The 19529-nt window shown below is 37.5% G+C and overlaps 2 protein-coding genes and 1 long non-coding RNA gene across 3 annotated transcripts; 1 reads left to right on the forward strand and 2 right to left on the reverse strand.

Annotated features, from left to right (window-relative positions):
* Window positions 1-996: 996 nt before the first annotated feature.
* LOC101160945 (high-affinity choline transporter 1) lies at window positions 997-11125 on the reverse strand. Its single transcript, XM_078939865.1, has 8 exons — window positions 10942-11125; window positions 10747-10860; window positions 10449-10604; window positions 10202-10350; window positions 9980-10123; window positions 9628-9781; window positions 6062-6279; window positions 997-5421 (listed from the first exon to the last, which is right to left on the reverse strand). Exons 1-8 carry the CDS (start codon window positions 11123-11125, stop codon window positions 4768-4770), a joined length of 1773 nt encoding a protein of 590 aa, XP_078795991.1. The 3' UTR covers window positions 997-4767.
* On the forward strand, window positions 11053-19313 carry LOC144988839 (uncharacterized). Its single transcript, XR_013652878.1, has 2 exons — window positions 11053-11193; window positions 17137-19313. It is a non-coding gene; the product is annotated as an uncharacterized LOC144988839 (long non-coding RNA).
* LOC101161199 (claudin-14) lies at window positions 14495-17417 on the reverse strand. Its single transcript, XM_004081838.4, has 2 exons — window positions 17184-17417; window positions 14495-16296 (listed from the first exon to the last, which is right to left on the reverse strand). Exons 1-2 carry the CDS (start codon window positions 17415-17417, stop codon window positions 15778-15780), a joined length of 753 nt encoding a protein of 250 aa, XP_004081886.1. The 3' UTR covers window positions 14495-15777.
* Window positions 19314-19529: the final 216 nt, after the last annotated feature.

The raw sequence follows: 19529 nt of genomic DNA on the forward strand, positions 1-19529 counted from the left end.
TGATCTGGAGAATTTTTTTTAAAATATATTTTTGTGTGAGTGGATTTGCCTTTTTGTGTGTGTCAGAAAGAAAGACATTCATGACAGATTTGACAGATCCAAGATTCAGAGGTGTCCCTTTTGATTGATGCTTTCCAGCAGGTGACAACCCAAAGATTAAGCGCACACACCGCACACACCACACACACCACACACACAGCCTGACCAAGCTGTTTATTACTAGAGTAAATGGTCCAAAGGCTCACATATAATCGTTTATTACATTCACTCAAAATAATTAGTTGTTTATATTAATTTAAAAATTGTAAATCACCTATTTTGAACACGAAAATAATCTATTGTTTTTCCTTAAGTAAAATCTCTGTTTTTTTTTTTTAAATAACACGTTAGTATTTTGGTTTAAAGAATATTATCTTGGAGGTAAATGCAGAAGGCTCACATTGCTGATTCGGATTTCTAACAGTTCAAAGTCCTGCAGATCAAAAATATTGATTCCATGTGAACAAATGTAAAGTCCTGATGTGCAGAAGGAAAAATTGACAAATGCTTTCAAAATTCATAAGGTCTTGAGTAACACACAACGTTAAAGGTGAATTATTTAACAACAAACGGGAGCAATTATAGTGAACAGCAAGTCCTACAGCTTTGAAAACAGCTTAACTGTCACTGAAAACTTATTTTGGGGAAAATAAGCAACATTTTAGCCAATAAATACTGTTTTCACAGACTTTTTTTCTGTCCTCATTCAAACAACTATTCTCTAAATGAATTCAAATGATTCCATTCTAACAGGCTTATTTTCCTGACTAACCACCTCTCCTGACAATAATTGTGACCACAAGCTTTTTCTCTAAACCTTTATACTGAGAAAAGGTGTCAGCAAAATCCAACACATACTGGTTGCTAAATAAACATAGCAGAACATACACATAGCAATATCATCTGTGATATATAATACTTTCTAAAAGACAATATGAAAAAAGGCCAAATATAGGCTGTGTGAAATCGACAATATTTATTCAACTGATTTCACATTTACATTTATACTCTTATAGACACTGCATGAGTAAACAAATAGACAAACATCATTTATAATGCATCATTTAAAAGTAGATCTTGATCTCATGTATATTTATCACACAAAAATACAGTATTGTTGTTTTTCTGACAGATCTATAAATGTGTCAATCCAACAGCCGACACTAAGTTTATTCTGTTGGTATACAGTTCTGGATCAGCTGCATTACACACTAATCAGACAGAGAACAATAAACACTTTCGTTTGAGTCCAGTAACATCCCCCGCCCCTAACTGCATCAGACCAGCAGCCATTTTTTTAAGGTTGCTTTTGTTTTTTGGTAGTGCGTGGTCAGTGTCTTTCCTGTGATGGGGCATACTTTGTCAGATGTGGGCTTAAACACAGATCACAGAGATAATTCTGTAACTTAAAGGCTGGAACAGTGTGGGATCTCTTTTGTAAAGCCACCATGTTGGTCATTACATAACCAATGATACATGTACACAGGTTTACAATAAAAAAGACCTAAAATGGAAAAGCAAGAAGTGTTTTAATGAATTGTTTTATGTTCTTTGCTCCAAGACAGTTTTTTACTGAAATGCAAAAGACAAAACAGACATGATTTCTGACATTTCTCACATATGTGAAGTTTCTTATTCCAGGAAAAAGAGACAAGTAATTGAGTTTCCACTTGTAGTCACAAATATTGGATAAAAGCCAAAACAGTCAAAAGGACCGATTAAAACTTTGAACAATAACAAAACTGTCATTTACCAAATGCACAAGGTGCTACCCAGAGAAATCAAATGTATTCTTTTATTTTAAGCTTCTTTATGTAACAATTCCACATGTAAACCATAAATGGCTAAGTGTTACACTGAAAAACCTGTTACCTTCTCAATGTATCAACCGCTGGAAATGCTTTATGTGAAGCCAAGACACGTATTTTTCCTTTTTGTACCAAGTTTCACCATTTCCATCTGCAATTTCAACAAACTAGAATGTTAATTAAAATATCATTATTCTGTTCTTCCTCAGTTGTAATTACACCAACAGCTGAATGTAACTAAGTTCCAATTTTATCATTCACAAAGTCTTTTTCAAAAAGGAAATGAACAGATTTGTTCTTAAAACACAACCTTAGACATAAAATCCTTTCTTGAGTTTTTTTTAATGTCCCACAGCAAATATAGCTTAAAGACAAACAGAAGATGAAACACTTATGTGAAAAATAACAGGACGATACAGTTTTGGGACGTTTATGTATTTCAGGTCTTTTTTTTGTGATCCTTGCTTCAAATGTCTAGGTGGCATTAATCAAATGTCCCGAAAGCTAATCAGCTGTCAGTTGGATCAATAATAACCGGACATGTTCACACCACTCAGCAGGAAACTACCATTTTCCTTTTTCCTGAAACCTGTTTGGACTAGACAGTCAATACAGTCTTAAGATGAGGAAACAAATCACCAAAAGGCACAGCTACATGTATCCCAGAACCACTTACCTGTAATTATATAAACAGACCCTAATGTCAATGTTAAAATTGCACTGATTATTTTAATAGTTAAATATAATGATTTCAATGATTGTTGGATTTAATTTTTTTTTTTAGATTTAGAAATCAAATTCCACAGTCCATATGTGTTAATTTTCTATTAGTGTTGTTGTGTTGTAAATGTGCAATCAATTTCCAGAATAACATTTGACAAGTTTGAAATGAAAAAAAATGTATATAATTTTTTTTTTATATAGTTAAAAATGCAAAAGCAAAAGCAAGAAAAGATCAAATCTAACTCAAATCTTTTTGCTTCACAGGAAAACAGGATAAACTGCAAAAACAGTTGATTGTGTGAGGTGGAAGAAATTATACCAGCTGCCACATCTTGGAACATAGAACTTTGGCTGCATTTTACACCTCATGGACTTTTTCCCTGCTTTAATGGATATCAAAGGGATAAGAACAGCTTTTTTTAATTTTTAGAAAACACAAAATGTGTTTGATCGTAGTTCATAAAGGTGTCATTTAAAATACATCTTCCCTCTTTTTTTTAAAGGAATATTGATTTAAAGAAACAGAAAGTAGCTCAGATCTTCTGATCGAAACAACATTCAGGAAAGGTGTCTGGGTAAAGTAAGGGTTCTATGAATGACTAAAGGTAGATGTTCAACAAAGTAAAATCATTTGTAAATCATTTGTATACACTGGTAAAGAGAGTAATGTAAAGCTGTAACACCGGTTTGTAAGAAGTCAGCATTTCAACAAATAAATCTGCATTAAGTCAAACCCTTGGTGACCACTCAAATCTTTTAAACATTGAAAATGCACCCATTTATATCATACTTTCTTTCTTAAATTAGTTTATTTTTCTGTACTCTGTTTTTTCCTTATCATTTATACATTCATAATATAGTTTTATCAAACTGAAAACAGAATCGCTTCCATATAGGGGTCTGGGTCCCTCTACTAAAACTGAACCATGTCGTGTGATTTTGTTTTGGCACTTCACCAACATATTTTTGATGCCAAAAACAAGAAAAAGTGGAAATGCAGCTTTCTTCATTGTAAAGGACTATATTTCAAGTTGTTCCTATTAGCTACAAAGGTTTGGGGTCTTAGTGACTTAGTGGCTTTGTAGCAAAAATAATAATTAGCAAAAATAATTAGCAAGGATTTTCTTTTTAAATGTTATTCTAATGTTGGGTTTTAGCTTTTGATGCAATTCCACCAGGAAGTCAAATAAATGTAGTCAGATTTAGATTTTGCCGTCCAGCCAAATCACAGGAAGGCATGTTGCTAAAAAACTGACAAGTACTTCAGTTTTGACAGTCCTGATGGAATTGATGTGTCAAAAGTTTGGCTAGTGGAGCTTTGAAAATTTGCTGACTTAGCGATCGGTCTTCAGAGTTCTGAGGAGTTATTACAAATAGTTTTTTTCTAAATTGAATTGAGTCTTATTTGGGTTTGCAAAATAATTAAATAAAAATGTTTAGACAAGAGGGATTACTCAGGGTTTTTTCAGAAAACCTCCTCAGGTCTGATAAAACAAAACAAGCGAAGGCCTTGAGCTCTGTATGATTTATCCATAAAACATCCATCCATTCATCCAACTTCTGAACCCGCTGAATCCCTTTCCAGGTCACGGAGTTGCTGGTGCCAATCCGATCCATTATTTGGCAAAGGCAAGTTTAAAATAGCATTGCTGTATTATTATACATTATTCACTACGCACATTTTCAACTTAAAGTAAGCTAAAGCTACCAGGATTAGTGACTTTAGCCAATTTAGTGTCGGCAGTAGATCCATGAATGAACATTAACTGCACAAATGGCGCTTGCTGATACAGTCACAGTTCCTTGGTTAAATATTGCACTGATCCCTTGACAATAAAGTCTTCATAAACTTTCTCAACCTTATCATTGTTTCTCCAGAGAAGCAGCATTGAAAATAAAATAAAATAAAATAATTTGCAAGACAAAGTGATTCTGGACTCAGAGGAGGTGATGGTAGAGCTGAGTGGAAGTCTTGTTACCAAAAAAGGAAGCTCGAAAAGAGAAGGATGACAAAAAAACAAGAAACACAGTAACCACAATTTGACCAACTTCTGAAATCACTAGAAAGCCAAGGCAGGTTCTTTTCTGATGTAGCTCCCGGTGTGGCAGTAGCAAGAATCCAGAAGAATTCTGATGCCTCCTGTACTGCTCCTTTCACATTCCTTGGTTTCGACTCTACTTTGTGCCTTGAGGTCCATCATTTGCTGTGGAAAGGCTCTGGACTGGAGGCGCCCTCGTCGTCGCTGAGAGCCTCAGTGTTGGTGAAAGTCCCAGCAATCGATGCACCTATGGCTTGTGTGACAGGCGCCAGCTCTGACAAAATGATGTTATCTGTGTTGCTCACTAGTGTAGCCTTATCCATGATCTCCTTACTGTGCTTGGACACCACAGCATCCAGGAAGTCATACTTGTGTGACAGCATTCCAGTTTCAAACAGATACTTTGCAAGGTAGGAGAAGGCAACGTTCGCCAAGAAAGACGCCACCATGGACATGGACTTGAAGGGGAACCTCTGCAGGACAAAATACTCAACATTTCCAGTGAGATGGTGGATCTTCTCTTCTATTACCCAATTAGGGTAATAGATGAATGGAGGAAGTTTTAGGTAGGGCTCCCCTCCACCGATACGAAGCAAAAAGCCAAAGATGTAGCCTGCCACAGACCCATATGTGTTGGTGCCCTTGACAAATAACACACTGAGAAGTTGGGGGAAAATGATGACGTAGACAAGGTCAGAGCTCAGGTACCACAGTCCATACACGGATCCTGTCAGTAACGCCATGGCTGTGGCAATAGCTCCAAAAACAAAGATGGTCACACGCATGACCCAAACGATCTCACGATCTGAGGCCTGGAGAGGAGAAGAAGAAAGTGACTCAGAGTGGATCCAGAAACAACTTTTAGGACATTTTTGTGTAAGGCAAAAACAAACGAAGTATCAAGCAAACTCAGTAAAATGTTCTTACTTGCATCTACAGTAGATATTACATCCAAAAAATTATATTCTTCAAACATTTATATCAATTAGAGGTGCAATGATTCATTTTAACAATGATTTAATCCGATTCAATGACCTAAAATCGATCCAGGACATCTTTACCCAAAAAGTAGTTTGATTCGATTTGATTGATAACTTGCCTTAAACAGATTGATCTGGTTGGATTGTAGGAATATAAAGCCATTAATCATTATGCCGCTAATATCAATGTGTTTAGAAAAAAATAATGTAATTTAAAGCCAAACACAAGGTTTAATGTGGATAAAAATGTAATTTTTTTTCAATTTCTAACCTATGCTTGCACCGAGGAACAAACTCTACTTTGTGATGGCTCAGCATTTGATGTTTAAAACTGAGTTTCACATTGTAATTTAGCATGTATTTCTCTATTTTAGGCTGTTCCCCACTAAAACCTACTGACCAAATATTATTAGAAGATGCGTTTGGTCGGTGGTTTAACGGCACACATCGGCAACATTCTTGGTGCTCTCACCGACTGCCTCAAAGCAAGTTGATAGATATTCCTGGCAAACATCGAGCTGGCCGACAGTATCGATGAATCAGCGGATGACATGACTGCTGCGGACACCGCCCCTAGTCCAAAGAAGGAGATGTAGGGCGGGCAAAGGTGCTGAAGCACAATGGGAAGGATCTTGTCTGAATCATCCTTGTCTTTTGGAGCAATGGGGCCATAGGTAGTTTTGTTCCAGTCTGCAAAAGGTAAAAATGAAGAAAAGAGCTGAAGTGTCCGAAAAATCAGGGATTCAATGAACTAGAACCACAACATAGAGTTTTTGAAGCTTAACAGGCTGTTCTTGGCATTGTAACAGCGTTCTTTGCCAACAAATGGATTAAAGGCTGCATTGCAGTATTTATATTCAATCCATTAACTTTACAGACAAAGCATTCTACACTTAAGTGTTAGTTAACGCTTCCTGGGGTTTTTCTTTTAGTCGCTAAGAAACAAAAAGGTTTTGAGTCTAAAACACAGAAACCCCAAACAGCGTTATGTTGACAATCAAAGCAAAACCAAAAAAGAAGTATAAAATAGAATCTATTTTTGTCTTGCACAATCTTAAATGCAATAACAAGTTTTGATAAATCATTGATGGCATTTATTGATTTTATTTTCTTACTGTTATGAACCCCATTTTCAAAGATTTGACTTAGATAAACATTTAAAACAGATGCATTAAGTCAAAGGTCACATAATTCTGAAACGCGTTATAGCAAATTTGTAAGCATTTAAGGGTGAAAATTTAAGAAGCTAGTTTTAAAATCTGCTTAACAAGCTAGAATCTGAGAGTTGTGGTCTATAGCAGAGTCACTCCGGCTTTATGACGACAGAGACATTGCTGGATCTTCAGTTACTTGTGGTATACGTTGCTCATTAATGTAATACTTGTGCTCTACCAGTCATGCCAGCAAAAAAAGGTAAAAAAAAAACTTTAGCTCATATACACCTAAGACAGCCTTCCAACTTTCTGCTACTTTTTCTGTTCTTTGCCTTCCGAGAAACACAGTCTTTTTCTCCCTCTCCCATCCTTCAAAAGCGTGAGTTTGATTATCACTAGTTATTCATGAAGCAGCTTCAGAAGCAACTGGTTAATTAGCTCATCTTCAGATGAAAAATTCACTATACAGGCATGGTTTGATATTTCTCTCCTCGGTTCATCGCCATCATTCTGCCGTTTACCCCCCAGACACAACATGAAAACTGCATTTACACATCTGAGAAAAAGATGCTGAGATTCAAACAGCAAAAAAGGTACATTAGTGACTATCATCATGTTGCTATTTCAATAGAGGATCAATTTGTAGGATCCTTTCATTCAAATTGGGACATTTATTCAACTTTATGTTTCTTGTTTCTTCAACAACCATTTATGCTTTTTTGTGTGAACAGTCTGCATTACTATCTGATATAAAGATGCTCATCTGATGGATCAGACAGCTTGAACAGCTAGAATCTAGATGCAGCAGTGAGTGTGTAGAAAACATCATTTAATACTAAGATGGATATCAATTTTGGATAAATGAAATCTGCATTATTTTTGTATTTGGTATTTGATCTAGTGGGAATTCAAGACCATGATTGCTGCATATCTTCAAACAAAAATAGATTTTGGCCATTTATCAGCAAACTATCTTTTTGCGCCAGTGAAATTTTGGTTTTGAGGTTTTTATTCAACTGTTTTCTCGTCAGTTTTCTTTTTAATACCGCTGCAAGAAATAATATTTCTTAACTGGGATTCATATTTATGGTATACTGAACTCATAACCCCTATATTTAAATTGTCAGTGATATTTTATACTGTGCAAGACTTAAATGTTAAATTAGCCATTAGCAAATAAAATTGGAGCCTTTTATTTACTCTACAGTCGGTGTGTGTCTGTCTGTGTTCAGTAGCGGTTGTAGGCAATTGCAATATGGGCAATTGCCCAGGGCGATATCTCCGTGCTTGGAAGAAAAAAACTTTTGCGCCACTATGGGTTTTCTATTATCTGTTATATCACAGATTTTGTAACTATGGAAGTGATTGTGTAGCATAATTCAAAATAAAAATCAAAACCAGAAATGCTTTTTCATTTTCAAAATGAAGCTGCATTTCTTGACTCAAAATTAAAATGAAAAAGCAATCCTTCAAAATGCTTTTTCATTTTCTACTTAAAAATCACTTATCCTATCACCTAATTAAAATGATGAAGAAAATGGTATTTAACATTTCATTTTCAAAAAGTTCTCTGGTAAATGTGTAGCAAAATTCATTTAGAAATGTCTAATTTCACAATTAAAATGGATTAACAAAATGCTTTTTCGTTTTCAAAATGTAACTGCATCAAATGACTCAAAATGAAAATGAAAAATCAATACTCCAAAATGCTTTTTCCTTTTCTACTTAAAAACCGCTTATTCTGTGTGATAATTAAAATGAAAATGCAAAGAGGGGATTGCATTTTCATTTTCACATCCACCCTGCAAAAAGTGTCGCATTATTCAATTCGAATTAGCATTTCCATTGTAACAGCCTGAAACCTCTGTATCGGCGCCCCAGCAGCTGCACACTCCTGTCTTAGAGAAGGAGCCCCAAATGTGTGTGAAGGAAAAGGGAAGGGGTAGTGGGCGCAGGCAGCATGTGAGCACGGAGCGCAGCCTGGATTGCACAACACCTGGATCATCCCGTGTCTTTAGACTACTCAGCTCGTGCTAATAATGTCATTCTTTATCAACTGTTTTAGACATTTTTATTATGTGTCTTTATTTTCCATATAAATGTATTTTTTACGTCTGCCTGTCGTTTAGTTGCTGTTAGTAACCTATTTGACATAAAGACAGCAGGTAATGCAGACAGTAAAACAACTGCGCTTTTTAAGATCATAAATAAACAATAGATCATTTGTTTATGAATGTATTGAGGTTTATGGAGGATTTTTACTGTTGGTGTTGCACAAAATTAGGAAAATGCCAAATATTTTTGAAGTAATGATGAGCTGTATGATTTGGTTTTTACTGTTTTATAAGACCTAAAAAGGATATCCACAATAACAGGTCTTTAAAAAAAAATCAAGTCACTTTGATACGTTTCACAAAGACACACACAGGACATCACACACAAAGAAGAAATGAACTTGAATAAAATTGATAAAATTATGCCAGAAGTCCAGCTCTAAAAAATGTACAAAAGATCAAAGAAAACGGACCGATATGATTTTTTACTTCTTATTAATAATATTTCCAGGCTTTGTTTGGTTCTCCAGCATGTTAATATTTGTATAATTTTAATAGAACATATTTTTATGGAGCGCAAAAGATTATACGTTATTTAAGGTTTAACTTGATTTATTATGGATTAATATTCCTGTCTTTATTCATATTTATGTTTAAACAGTTACGTTTTAAAGGTTTAAAAGGTTTAAATAAAGATAGGGAACACAAAAGAATATTGTCAAATTTGCATTTGCATTTGTGTGTGTGTGTGGGGGGGGGGTACTCGCCCAAGGAGTAAGTTAGTGTAGAACCGCCACTGTGTGTTTTTGTGTGTATGTGTAAGCACTTACCGGTTGAAGCGCCTATAGCTCCAATGAGGACCGAAGGAACGGCCATGACCAAGCAGCCAAAGGCGGCGAGGAAGGAAAGAACCTGAGCATAAGTAGCTGAAGAGGCAGAGAGAACGCGTTGAAAATAGACCTGCCAGGGAATCCCCCCCAACATCTAGAAACAAAAACATCATAGTAAATAGACCATTAAGCAGAGAGCAGCCTGGATAATCCACTTATAATTTAAAGACTTCTTAGACATAAGAAAAAAGCAAAAAAGTGCTTGTCTCAGCTTGCTACCCAAACTGTGATTAAATGGATGTTCTTTCAGAAATAGGCTGTCCTATAAATCTTCTCCTTAAGTGGAGCTTACCAGCAAAAAGAAATTGTCTACCCAGAGCCATCTATCCTCGGGCTTGATTTTGCCCAGCCAGGGCGACTGATATATTTTCTCGTTGGCTGTCACAGTGATGTCTGACACAACAGGGTTGGAAAGGGCAAAAGGCACGCTGATCCACTGAAAAAAAACATGGAGCAGAATCACTCAAAGTTCTAAGTTAGTCAGCATTTCAGAATGATTGACATGAAAACTCACCAAGCCCAAAAAGATACAGAACAACTGGACTACATCTGTATATGCTACAGAGTAAAGTCCTCCAACAAGAGTGTAGAAGATAGCAATCAGCGCTGAGAGTACCACTGAAATGTCAATGTTTATGTCCACAATCACACTGAGTGTGGCACCTGAGGAAAGAAAACATTTTCGATATCTGGAAAACATATCTTATTATAAAGAAAGCACAGTCATCTTAATGCAAAGGAAGCAGTCCTGCACTGCTTACCTAATGCAGACAGAATGGCTGCAGACCAGAAGATTTCCCCCATCAGAGCAGGGATGAAAAGAAGACCCCCCATTCTTTTCCCGTACATCTGCTGGAAGGGGTCCAGCATCGTGACGTATCCACGTGACCGCATCGGTTTGGCAAAGAAAAGACCGCCTGAGAGATACCAGAGATTTACATAGTCAGCTCAACTTTATTCATCCAATACATTTTAAACGGCCCAGAATATTGCAAACATATTTTAGTAGCTGCATCCCTTCAATGTTTTTTTTGTCCCAGTTTAGAAATCTGATCCTACCTACTACTAGGCTGAGTGCATAACCAAACGGTGCTTGTGCCCAGGCCAGGCCATAGTCTGGCAGGTAAACGTACTCTGCTGTTCCGTTGATGTAACCGCCACCCACCCAGGTGGCTGGAACAGTTAAGAGAAACAAAACTTTCCATTATGACTGTGCGTAAAAATTGCTTCAATGAGACGTTGTATCCAACACACCAGTCATTGTGAATCCGCCGACGAACAATCCTATGTCTCTTCCCCCGACCATTATACTCTCACTCCGGTCTCCACTTTCACCGACTCCAGAGTTCTTGTTCTTCCACGCAGCCCAGATCCCCACAAACAGAATCACGAGATAGAAAATCACGATAGCCACGAGGCCCTCGACGTGGATCGTCATCGTTCTTCTGCTTGTATCCGGATCAAATGCGACTGGTCAAGGACCTGGAGCTCATGGAGAAAACTGGGGTAAAAAACGTTTTTATTGTTAATTTGATAGTAAACAAACCGGAAATTTACTGGAATTCTTGTTATTCCTGAAACAGGCAGAGCAATTTAACAATGTCTGTAGAACACACGAGATGTGAATTTCTTCATCAACGAACTTTTAGATATTATATTTGACATAAAATCTTTATTTTTCCACTGCAAAGTATAGCTTTTGCTGTCAGTTTTATATGGAGGGACCACACCTTTAGGACGTATCACGCACAAACCACTGTTTAACTTGTTACAGCAAAAAATTAAATGCAATATTAAGTAAAGGGATTCCTTGTTCGTGGAAGTTATTTTGACTTATTTTCCACGATATTTAAAACAACCAAGACAGAGAATCCTTTAATTTTCTTATGACTGGCTTGAAGCACAAAAGCTTTTACAGACAATTTTGCTGCATATCACTAAAAATAAAATAAAATAATCAAAATAAAGAGTTTGTGTACAAGTTTTCCCAGAAATTCTATTGCGCAGTGAAACAATACGTTCAGAGATACATCCTACCGTTTCCAAATGATGCACAAGCCGAACGATGAAGAAGAGACTGGACTTCGTGGTGCACGGGCATGCACTGAATGTTTTTTTGACTGGAAGCACATCTAATCCCAGATAGACTCGTGGATGAGTTCCTGATGACCGGCGTGACGCGCGCGCGCGCGCAGCAAACCTCTCAGCTTGGTGCGTTTTTTCTTGATTCTCCCATAAAGTTTAGATTTTTCTGTTACTCTTGGTCTTTTTTTTTTTTTTTTATTAAAAATGACTACTGATCCTTTTTCTTCGCTTTGACTTAAACAACCAGACAGTATAGTCCATAAGCGAATTGTCATTGAGCAGTGTCATTTTTTTGCGTTTGTGAGAGCTGCGTTAACGCAGATTCTGTGGTTCTTCGTTACGCGCAGTCTGAACAAAGTTTGAGCGATTGAATCCACTAAAAAACATGTCAGTCTGGTCAGATGATGTCAGTCAAGCTAAACGGATACATTAAAAAAACTAAGCATGCTTACCCGTTCGTTAAGGAACTGGACCACAGGGGCGAATTGTTAATTGAATAAAAGTGTCAAAGTGATCTGGCAAAGAAAAAAACACGGCGTCACCATACAAGTCTCCTGAATGAGCAAATACAAATCACCGATGTGTCTTTTTTGTCACAAATGCTGGTGCGCAGGAGAAGCGGAGGGGGAGCGAGGGAGGGTGGGGTGGTGGAGGGTGGAGATGAATGGGAGTGGTGGGTTTATTGGGCGCTGTCAGGGTGGGTAGATGGTGGATGAATGTCTTCTAGGGCAGGACGAAAATAGCATCTAGGGAGAGTGGCGTGACGCACGGTCTCTCAGGAAAAGCTTTCCAATACCATGATATCATATTGGCAGAGGATGAAACATTTACTTTTGCCAGGTAGCCTTTCAGGCCTGATGATTTACGACGTTGCACAGACCTTCGTTTGCTCCGTGATGAAAGCGTCCTGGTCTTACCACTGATGCTGGCTCTGCTGTGATAATGCGGGGACAACGCCTGGGCTCCACTGCTTTGTGTCATCAATTCATCAAAGTTACTGTAGTCGCCATAGTGTGGAAAATGTCCATTTAGGCATAGCCAAGATAACCGTTTGCCTGTTTCTCTGTGTTTCTATTGTAATAATTCTCCTTGAAGTACAATCAGTGTGGCTGCTGTCCATGGTGCTAAACTCCTGTGGTCTTAGATCAGGAAATACACGCATTTAATACTTCAGAAGAGGTTCAAAACATGTTTTGAGAGAACTTCAAACGTTACCTGGAAACCATGTCAACGTCAAATTTTGTCTGAACCGGGATGAAATGTATAAATATGTCATAGACCAACAGCAGCCCAATTTTTGTCTTTAATCCACTTTGCAAAAGTCCTAAACATGCCATGCATTAACCCAACATTTGTATCCAAACTATTTGTTTTTCTTATTGGCTCCAGCATCCTTGAGACTATGGCTCGGAATGGACCAATAGGTCCCTGCTTTTTCCTGTGTGTAAATTTAATGCTACCATTGTTTTATTATTAAATGTCAAAACACAAAAGAGACCTGATTGTTGTTACCTTAAAAGACAACAGCAGTCAAATTGACTCCATGCTTTTTCCAACTTGTGTCATGTTTCACTATTGACTACATTTTCCTGATCTTTCTCCTGCTCTGTTGTCTCTTTGTTTTATTATGCACCCTAAAGCTAAAACCAAGTTATGGCTTCTTTTAAACTAAAGAAAGACAAAAATGACAAGAAGAAAAACAAGACAGTAATGGAGGTTACTATGAATTGTAAAAGGCCTGATAATCAATTCTCGATTATATAAAAAGGTTAAAAGGTTAAGTAGGACACACAACTATTATGGTTTTCATTTGGTGTCTTGATTTGTTTTTACCTATTCTCCCATATTCCCAAACATTTTAAGATTTTTTTTCATTATATTCCAAGTTACATACAGAAAATGTCTGAGCAGTCAAAATGGTGAGTAGTTGTGGGATTCCTGTAGACCAAGTGTTGAACAAGTAACTCAAAGTAAGCCCACATCATGATACTACCTGAATATAGCTTTTGGAGTCTTATAAGTTCAGAATAAGTACAAGTTATCTCCAAAGAAATTGATAAATAAAAACTATCCTATGACTTTTCAAATAATGTTTTTCCAACCGTAGTTTGGAACAGGTACTTGGGAAGCCCCTTTAGGCTCATTATGGCAAAAGACATTTTACTCATGAAAAAAGGATTTTGCTTTTGTTTTAGAGCTCAGTTGCACATTTCACTCAAAGGCACCCATCTTTTCTCCTTGTTTTACATGTGTAAAAACGAATTTCTTCAAAAGATAAATAGTGGACACATTGATTTGACAAACTTCCCAAAGACATTCCTATGATGTCTCCATTAATAGTGGGGTACAAAACTCCTGAAAGCTCCTACAGGTCTGCACACTTGCTGATGATCAGTTCTGTTTATGAACACATCACCTGTTTTCTTCCATGTTTACCATCTTCATTTCTGTCAAAGCAGAAAAGTTTGTTTATCATGGACTATGTACTCCCAAAATGTAAACATATTATTATCTTACAATGCATAAAAAGACTCACTTGTGCCGTGATTTAATGTCTCTGAGGCTGACAGAGTCACACTTGGGGCACTTTTAATTGGAGATTTTCTTTTAAAGACTTCAAAGCACAAAATGTCACAAGAGACAATACAGCTGCACAACAGTATCTGTGTTCTTCAACAGAACAAGCCAGGTGTAAAACAATCGTTTAATTGTGACAGACAAATAAACACAATGTCCACTTTATTTGATATTCTTTCGGAAGCATTTATTAAATATGAAACATCTGTGTTAGCTCGAAAACTAACTGTAAAATTTTGTCTCAACATCAGATGTTATCTTACATCACTGAAAATGTTACATTAGCAGTTAATTGTATTCAGAAATGTAGACACAGGTAAAAACTGAAATTATGGTTTGCCTCATTTTGCTAACATGCCTGAATGAACTGATTTGCTTCCATTGTGTTTTTCTCCAGAGACTTTCATATAACAGACAGTTGAACATTTGAATCCATTAAAATGAACAATGGATGTGTCAAAAGCAACATGTAAGACTTGTTGTGCTGGATTTGTCCTCTAGGCTTATGTGAATACAGTCTTCTAGAAGTACCTTGTTGCCATCTAGTGGCTTCAAGGAGTCTAAGATATATCCACGTTAACATTTACCAGAACACTGATTTCTAGCAAAGCAAGAAAAACTGGCCGCACACACAGATCTCTATTGTAATGCCTTGTAGTAATTTAGATATTAAAAATCAAATTTAACCCTCAGTTACAGGTTACATCTACTAGTCACAAGTTACATGAACCAAGTCAATTCGACACAAAGGAAGCCTAAACAAATCAAACTGTACATAAATACAGAACAGACTAAAAGTTTGGACACACCTTCTTATTCAAATAAATGGGAAGGTTTGTCCAAACTTTTGGTCAGTACTGTAGATTTTAATAATATTATGCAAATGATTAAAGTTTGTGTTTTAATCATTATTACTTTTAAGTAAAAAAATATAAGAATAGTTCTAGGGTAAATTGTTTTTATTCGTTTTTAGTTTTATTACAACTACAGGTATTGCTGAAAAAACAGTTTTAGCCCAATTGTTTGGCAGAAGTGTGAGAAAGTACAGTTACAGTTTGACTGGTGTATTCATTATCAACTGTGTATATGTACGGTGTATTCCGTTTGAATTTTTTTCTTTATTTTAAAATCATTTCAATAATTAATTTATAACATCAGTACATGATTTTAACAATTCAATTTTTCTATATTTCATTTTTTTGTTTTTGACTGGTGTAGTTATGGTGTTTTTTGTAAAACGTCGCCACCTTCTGGGCTTTAGTGAGCACTGCAGAACAACAAACTGATGCTTCAGTCCGGCCCATCGACATCTCATGCAGGACCATCTTTTTTAAAGCTTGTTAAATATCTACTCAGAAATAGTGTAACAATTTGAATAAAAATATTATAGTTCAGTACATTTTTTTTTAGTTATTTTGTTAGTATCACCTAAAAGTAATTATCAAGATTATATCCGCCATTTGAAACGCAGCAGAATGGAGCTGTGTGGTTGTCCTTCAGGGCCTCTGGAGACTGATAGAGTGGAGTGGGGGAATGTTTGTCGGCAGAGGGAGGCACTGATGATGATGATGATGATGATGATGGCCTCCTCTTTGTGTGAGAAGATCTCTGTGAGTCAACACCTCTGCTGCTCCAGCACAGCACCAGCCCAGCAGTCAGACTGAGGCAGGTCGAAACAAAGCCAAGATACACAGACAGGCCAACCTCGTACTTCAGCCCACCTGGAAGGAATGGGTCATAAAACTGCATGGCGACAGTATAGGTGGTCCAGGACACGGTAACCAGGCAAAGAAAGGCAGCGCAGAGAAAACAAATCCCACCACTCAACACCAGACGACTTTTGACCTGAGAGCGTTGAACAAAGTGCGTACACTTCATCCCCATCACAGCAATCACAGACGCAAGAACTGAGGCGAGGCAGGAGACTACCATGATGGCCCTGGCAGCCTAAGAAGAACAGATAACAAAAACACTTATGTTACACTAAAATCAAACTTATACGGACTGGATTCTGCAGCAGTACTGCAAAGTCATCCAACAGAGTCAGTCATTTTCTTGCAGTTATCTATAATATTGTTTTTTTTAATGCAGTTTAGACATAAGAGTAGAAATATGCAGTTGTTTTGTAAAAAAAAACAAGTGAGAGCTGTACAAAGCTTAAAGGTAAACATTTAATCTTTTCCCCCCTGTATTTTCATGGTTTTCAAGCACATTTTTATTATTTCAGCTTCAGTGTTCTTAATTCAAAGTTGAAGTAATAACCCTCAAAACTAAGCAAAAAATTAACAGTATATAAAATGTTTTGATCAGCAAACAAAAAGTGATGAAACAATTAGGCCTAAATGCAGCTTTACTCCAATGATATTTTTTCAAAAAGCCACCTATACTAAATTTCCCAGGCAAAAACGTTTATCTAACTTACAAGCCATGAAATCGATGTGCAAGAAATTTGAGATACACTCTTCATCTTAAGGATGGAGGTCCAAACACCCACCTGTAAACTGAAAATGTTTAAGCAACCAATTTAGGTTGCCTGCAGTAGATTAAGTAGGTTAGTAGGTTAAAAATGTAAACAAGCTATAGTTTTAAATGATAAGATAGACAAGAATGAGTTTTTATTGATTAAGTAGATATGTTCTCTCTCTATATATAAACGGTATATATACATATATACACACATATATATTTTAGGAGTGTAAAGGTTCCAATCCAGAAGACATTCCCCAAGTGATGACATCTAACTGAAATCAGCAAATAACAGAAGCTGTTCTTTCTTGTATCTTTCAGCGCTTCCTGTGCCCGGAAAGCTTCTTCAAACTGTGCAGCTGCAGTACCTGCATGTCAGACGGCAGCGCCAGCACGGATCTGTACAGCTGACACTGGTAAATGCCGGTGCTGTGCCAGACACACTCCATCCACAGGCCTTTAATGTACGCAGTGACTGTGAAGATGTTAGAGCCCACAAAGGCCGTGCTCCACCAGTGGGGGAGCAGGGTTGCCACCACAGTTCCCGCAAAGCCCAGCAGTCCTAAGAAGAAGCCCAGGAGCTCGACTCCCATGCTGGCCATGATCACACGGAAAAAGGCTTAAACTGCAGCGTACAAATGTAGAAAACAGATGAAGAATGGATTTAGAGATCTGACAGGAAAACAACAAAACACTGTATTGGAAATGGAAAAAGTTGTAATTGCCTTCAACACAGGTTTACTGACAGTCCCCAAGGCGGAAATGTGGTTTATGCAGTCCCTTTATCTGTATGCTCCCCGGCATGAGAATACATTCCACTGAGCTTACATCCAGTTATAGAAGCTGAGCCATTCCCTTAGAGTCTCCCGAGTTTGGGTAAAAAAAGCTGCGTAAACTTTCAGCTCTGTGGCGTCAGTCCCTAGTGAGTGGCAGGTGACTGTATGTGTGACTAATGAGAGCAGTGTTCAGCTTCACCTGTTTAACGCTCTCCTCTGGAGGGCAAAACTGCAGAAGTCTATTCGTTAAGCTCTTCGCCACCCCTTCAGGAAAAGAAGGGAAAAGAGGAAATTAAACATTTACAGAAACCAGCCGAGCTCAGAGCAGTGCCATAAACCACTAACTTTGAAACATTTCACAGCTCTGGAGGGTGTTTGAAAGTGAATGATGTGTTGGTACAGCTTATGGCTGCCGGCCCCAAAAATTGGAGACAAGACAGAAGAGGTGGCTGATGTAAGAACCGGCCACAATCAACGATGCCCAATTTAAGCAGCTGAAATTCTGCTGTGTACATCATAAAAACACCAACCAGTAGCTCAAGGCATCAAGTGATTTATTTTTCAAAGATTCAATGACTATTTAATTATTAACATTTGCTCTTTCTTAGTGTTTAGCCGTTTTACAACATTAGGTTTTGTGCATAACTTTGCATTTTAGGGAGAAAAATATCTGTGAGCATATTAAAAAGTTTCTCTAAATAGTTGAAGTCATTATGAAAGTGCTTTAAGAATTTAAATTGGTTACTCTTCAGTCCAACAATATCTGGAGCATGAACAACCTAGACAGAAAATATGGCAAATGAAAGATGTATCACTTGTCTGACCACTTTTGCATTGAAAAGTGACAAAGAGTTTGCCTTCAAAACTACAGATACTGGAAAATGACAGTACAAACACATTATTTACAGTTTTTGGAAACAGGCTGTTTATGCAGGCTAGTTGGTGTTCAGAGTCAGATCTGGCACCAGTTGCTCCTCTTAAAGTCTCTGTGAAACAAGCCTCACTGTGTTTACTTAATGATTGACTACTCAGCTGGCCTGACAAGGAAGCAACAATAACAAAAGCTGAGTTGTTGTCAGCATCTTGCTTTGATTTTGATGATATGGTGCCATAGAAGAGTCATTTTATATTGTCAGTTTCAGCTATAAAATACAGATGTAGGTCCTGGCTAACCTCTGTGTTGCTAATATTCGGTGAAAAGTTTCCAGTTCCGTTAAAACGTGTGACTTAGAATTGCTGGAGTTAAGAAGGCACATTTGTTCAGAGGCGGAGAGAAAAATGTGGATGAGCTTCAAATGAGTAGGAGCACTGACAATGACCCTATGTTTCTGCGTCTACTTCCTTTTCGAAGAAATAAAGATGGGTGTGTGTAATCTCTGGGCTGACAGGGGTGCTATACAGGCCATTTTTTGGGAGGGACAGTAGCATCCGGTAAAAAAGATGGTGGAATAACAGTCCAACTCTTGGCTCATTGCTCTGTGGACAAGCAGAATAATATCAAACATGGAGCCAGGGGGAGAGCTGGGATACCAAACAGACCAGACAGAAGATGTATTGTCCTCACTTGTGGCATTTTTGACTCAGCGTTTCAGCTTGTAGCTGCATGATGTGTTTGCTATCCTACTGAGGATTAAAGCGAACAAATAAAAGGAAATTGATCAAATGACATTGTATAGCTGTACAGCCAATAAGCATTTTACCAATAAAAACATGTGATCCTGCTCTTATGTTGAATTAAATGTCATTAAATGTCATACTCACTGTGGGGAGTGCAAGTAAATGTCCATCGAGATGACAGTTTCATTTGATTCCTCTGAGGTCCAACGTCTTCATTTGTGTTGTGAGGTTAGCCTGCCGTGACATCCTGTTGGCACACAAGAGCCTTTTCCCAGCTCTTCCCCAGGGTCCTGCAGGCAGCGTTCAGCTCCCTGTGAGAGC

This window comes from Oryzias latipes, chromosome 21, assembly GCF_053564925.1.
Source record: "Oryzias latipes strain Hd-rR chromosome 21, Olatipes_Hd-rR_3.1".
Classification (NCBI taxonomy): domain Eukaryota; kingdom Metazoa; phylum Chordata; class Actinopteri; order Beloniformes; family Adrianichthyidae; genus Oryzias; species Oryzias latipes.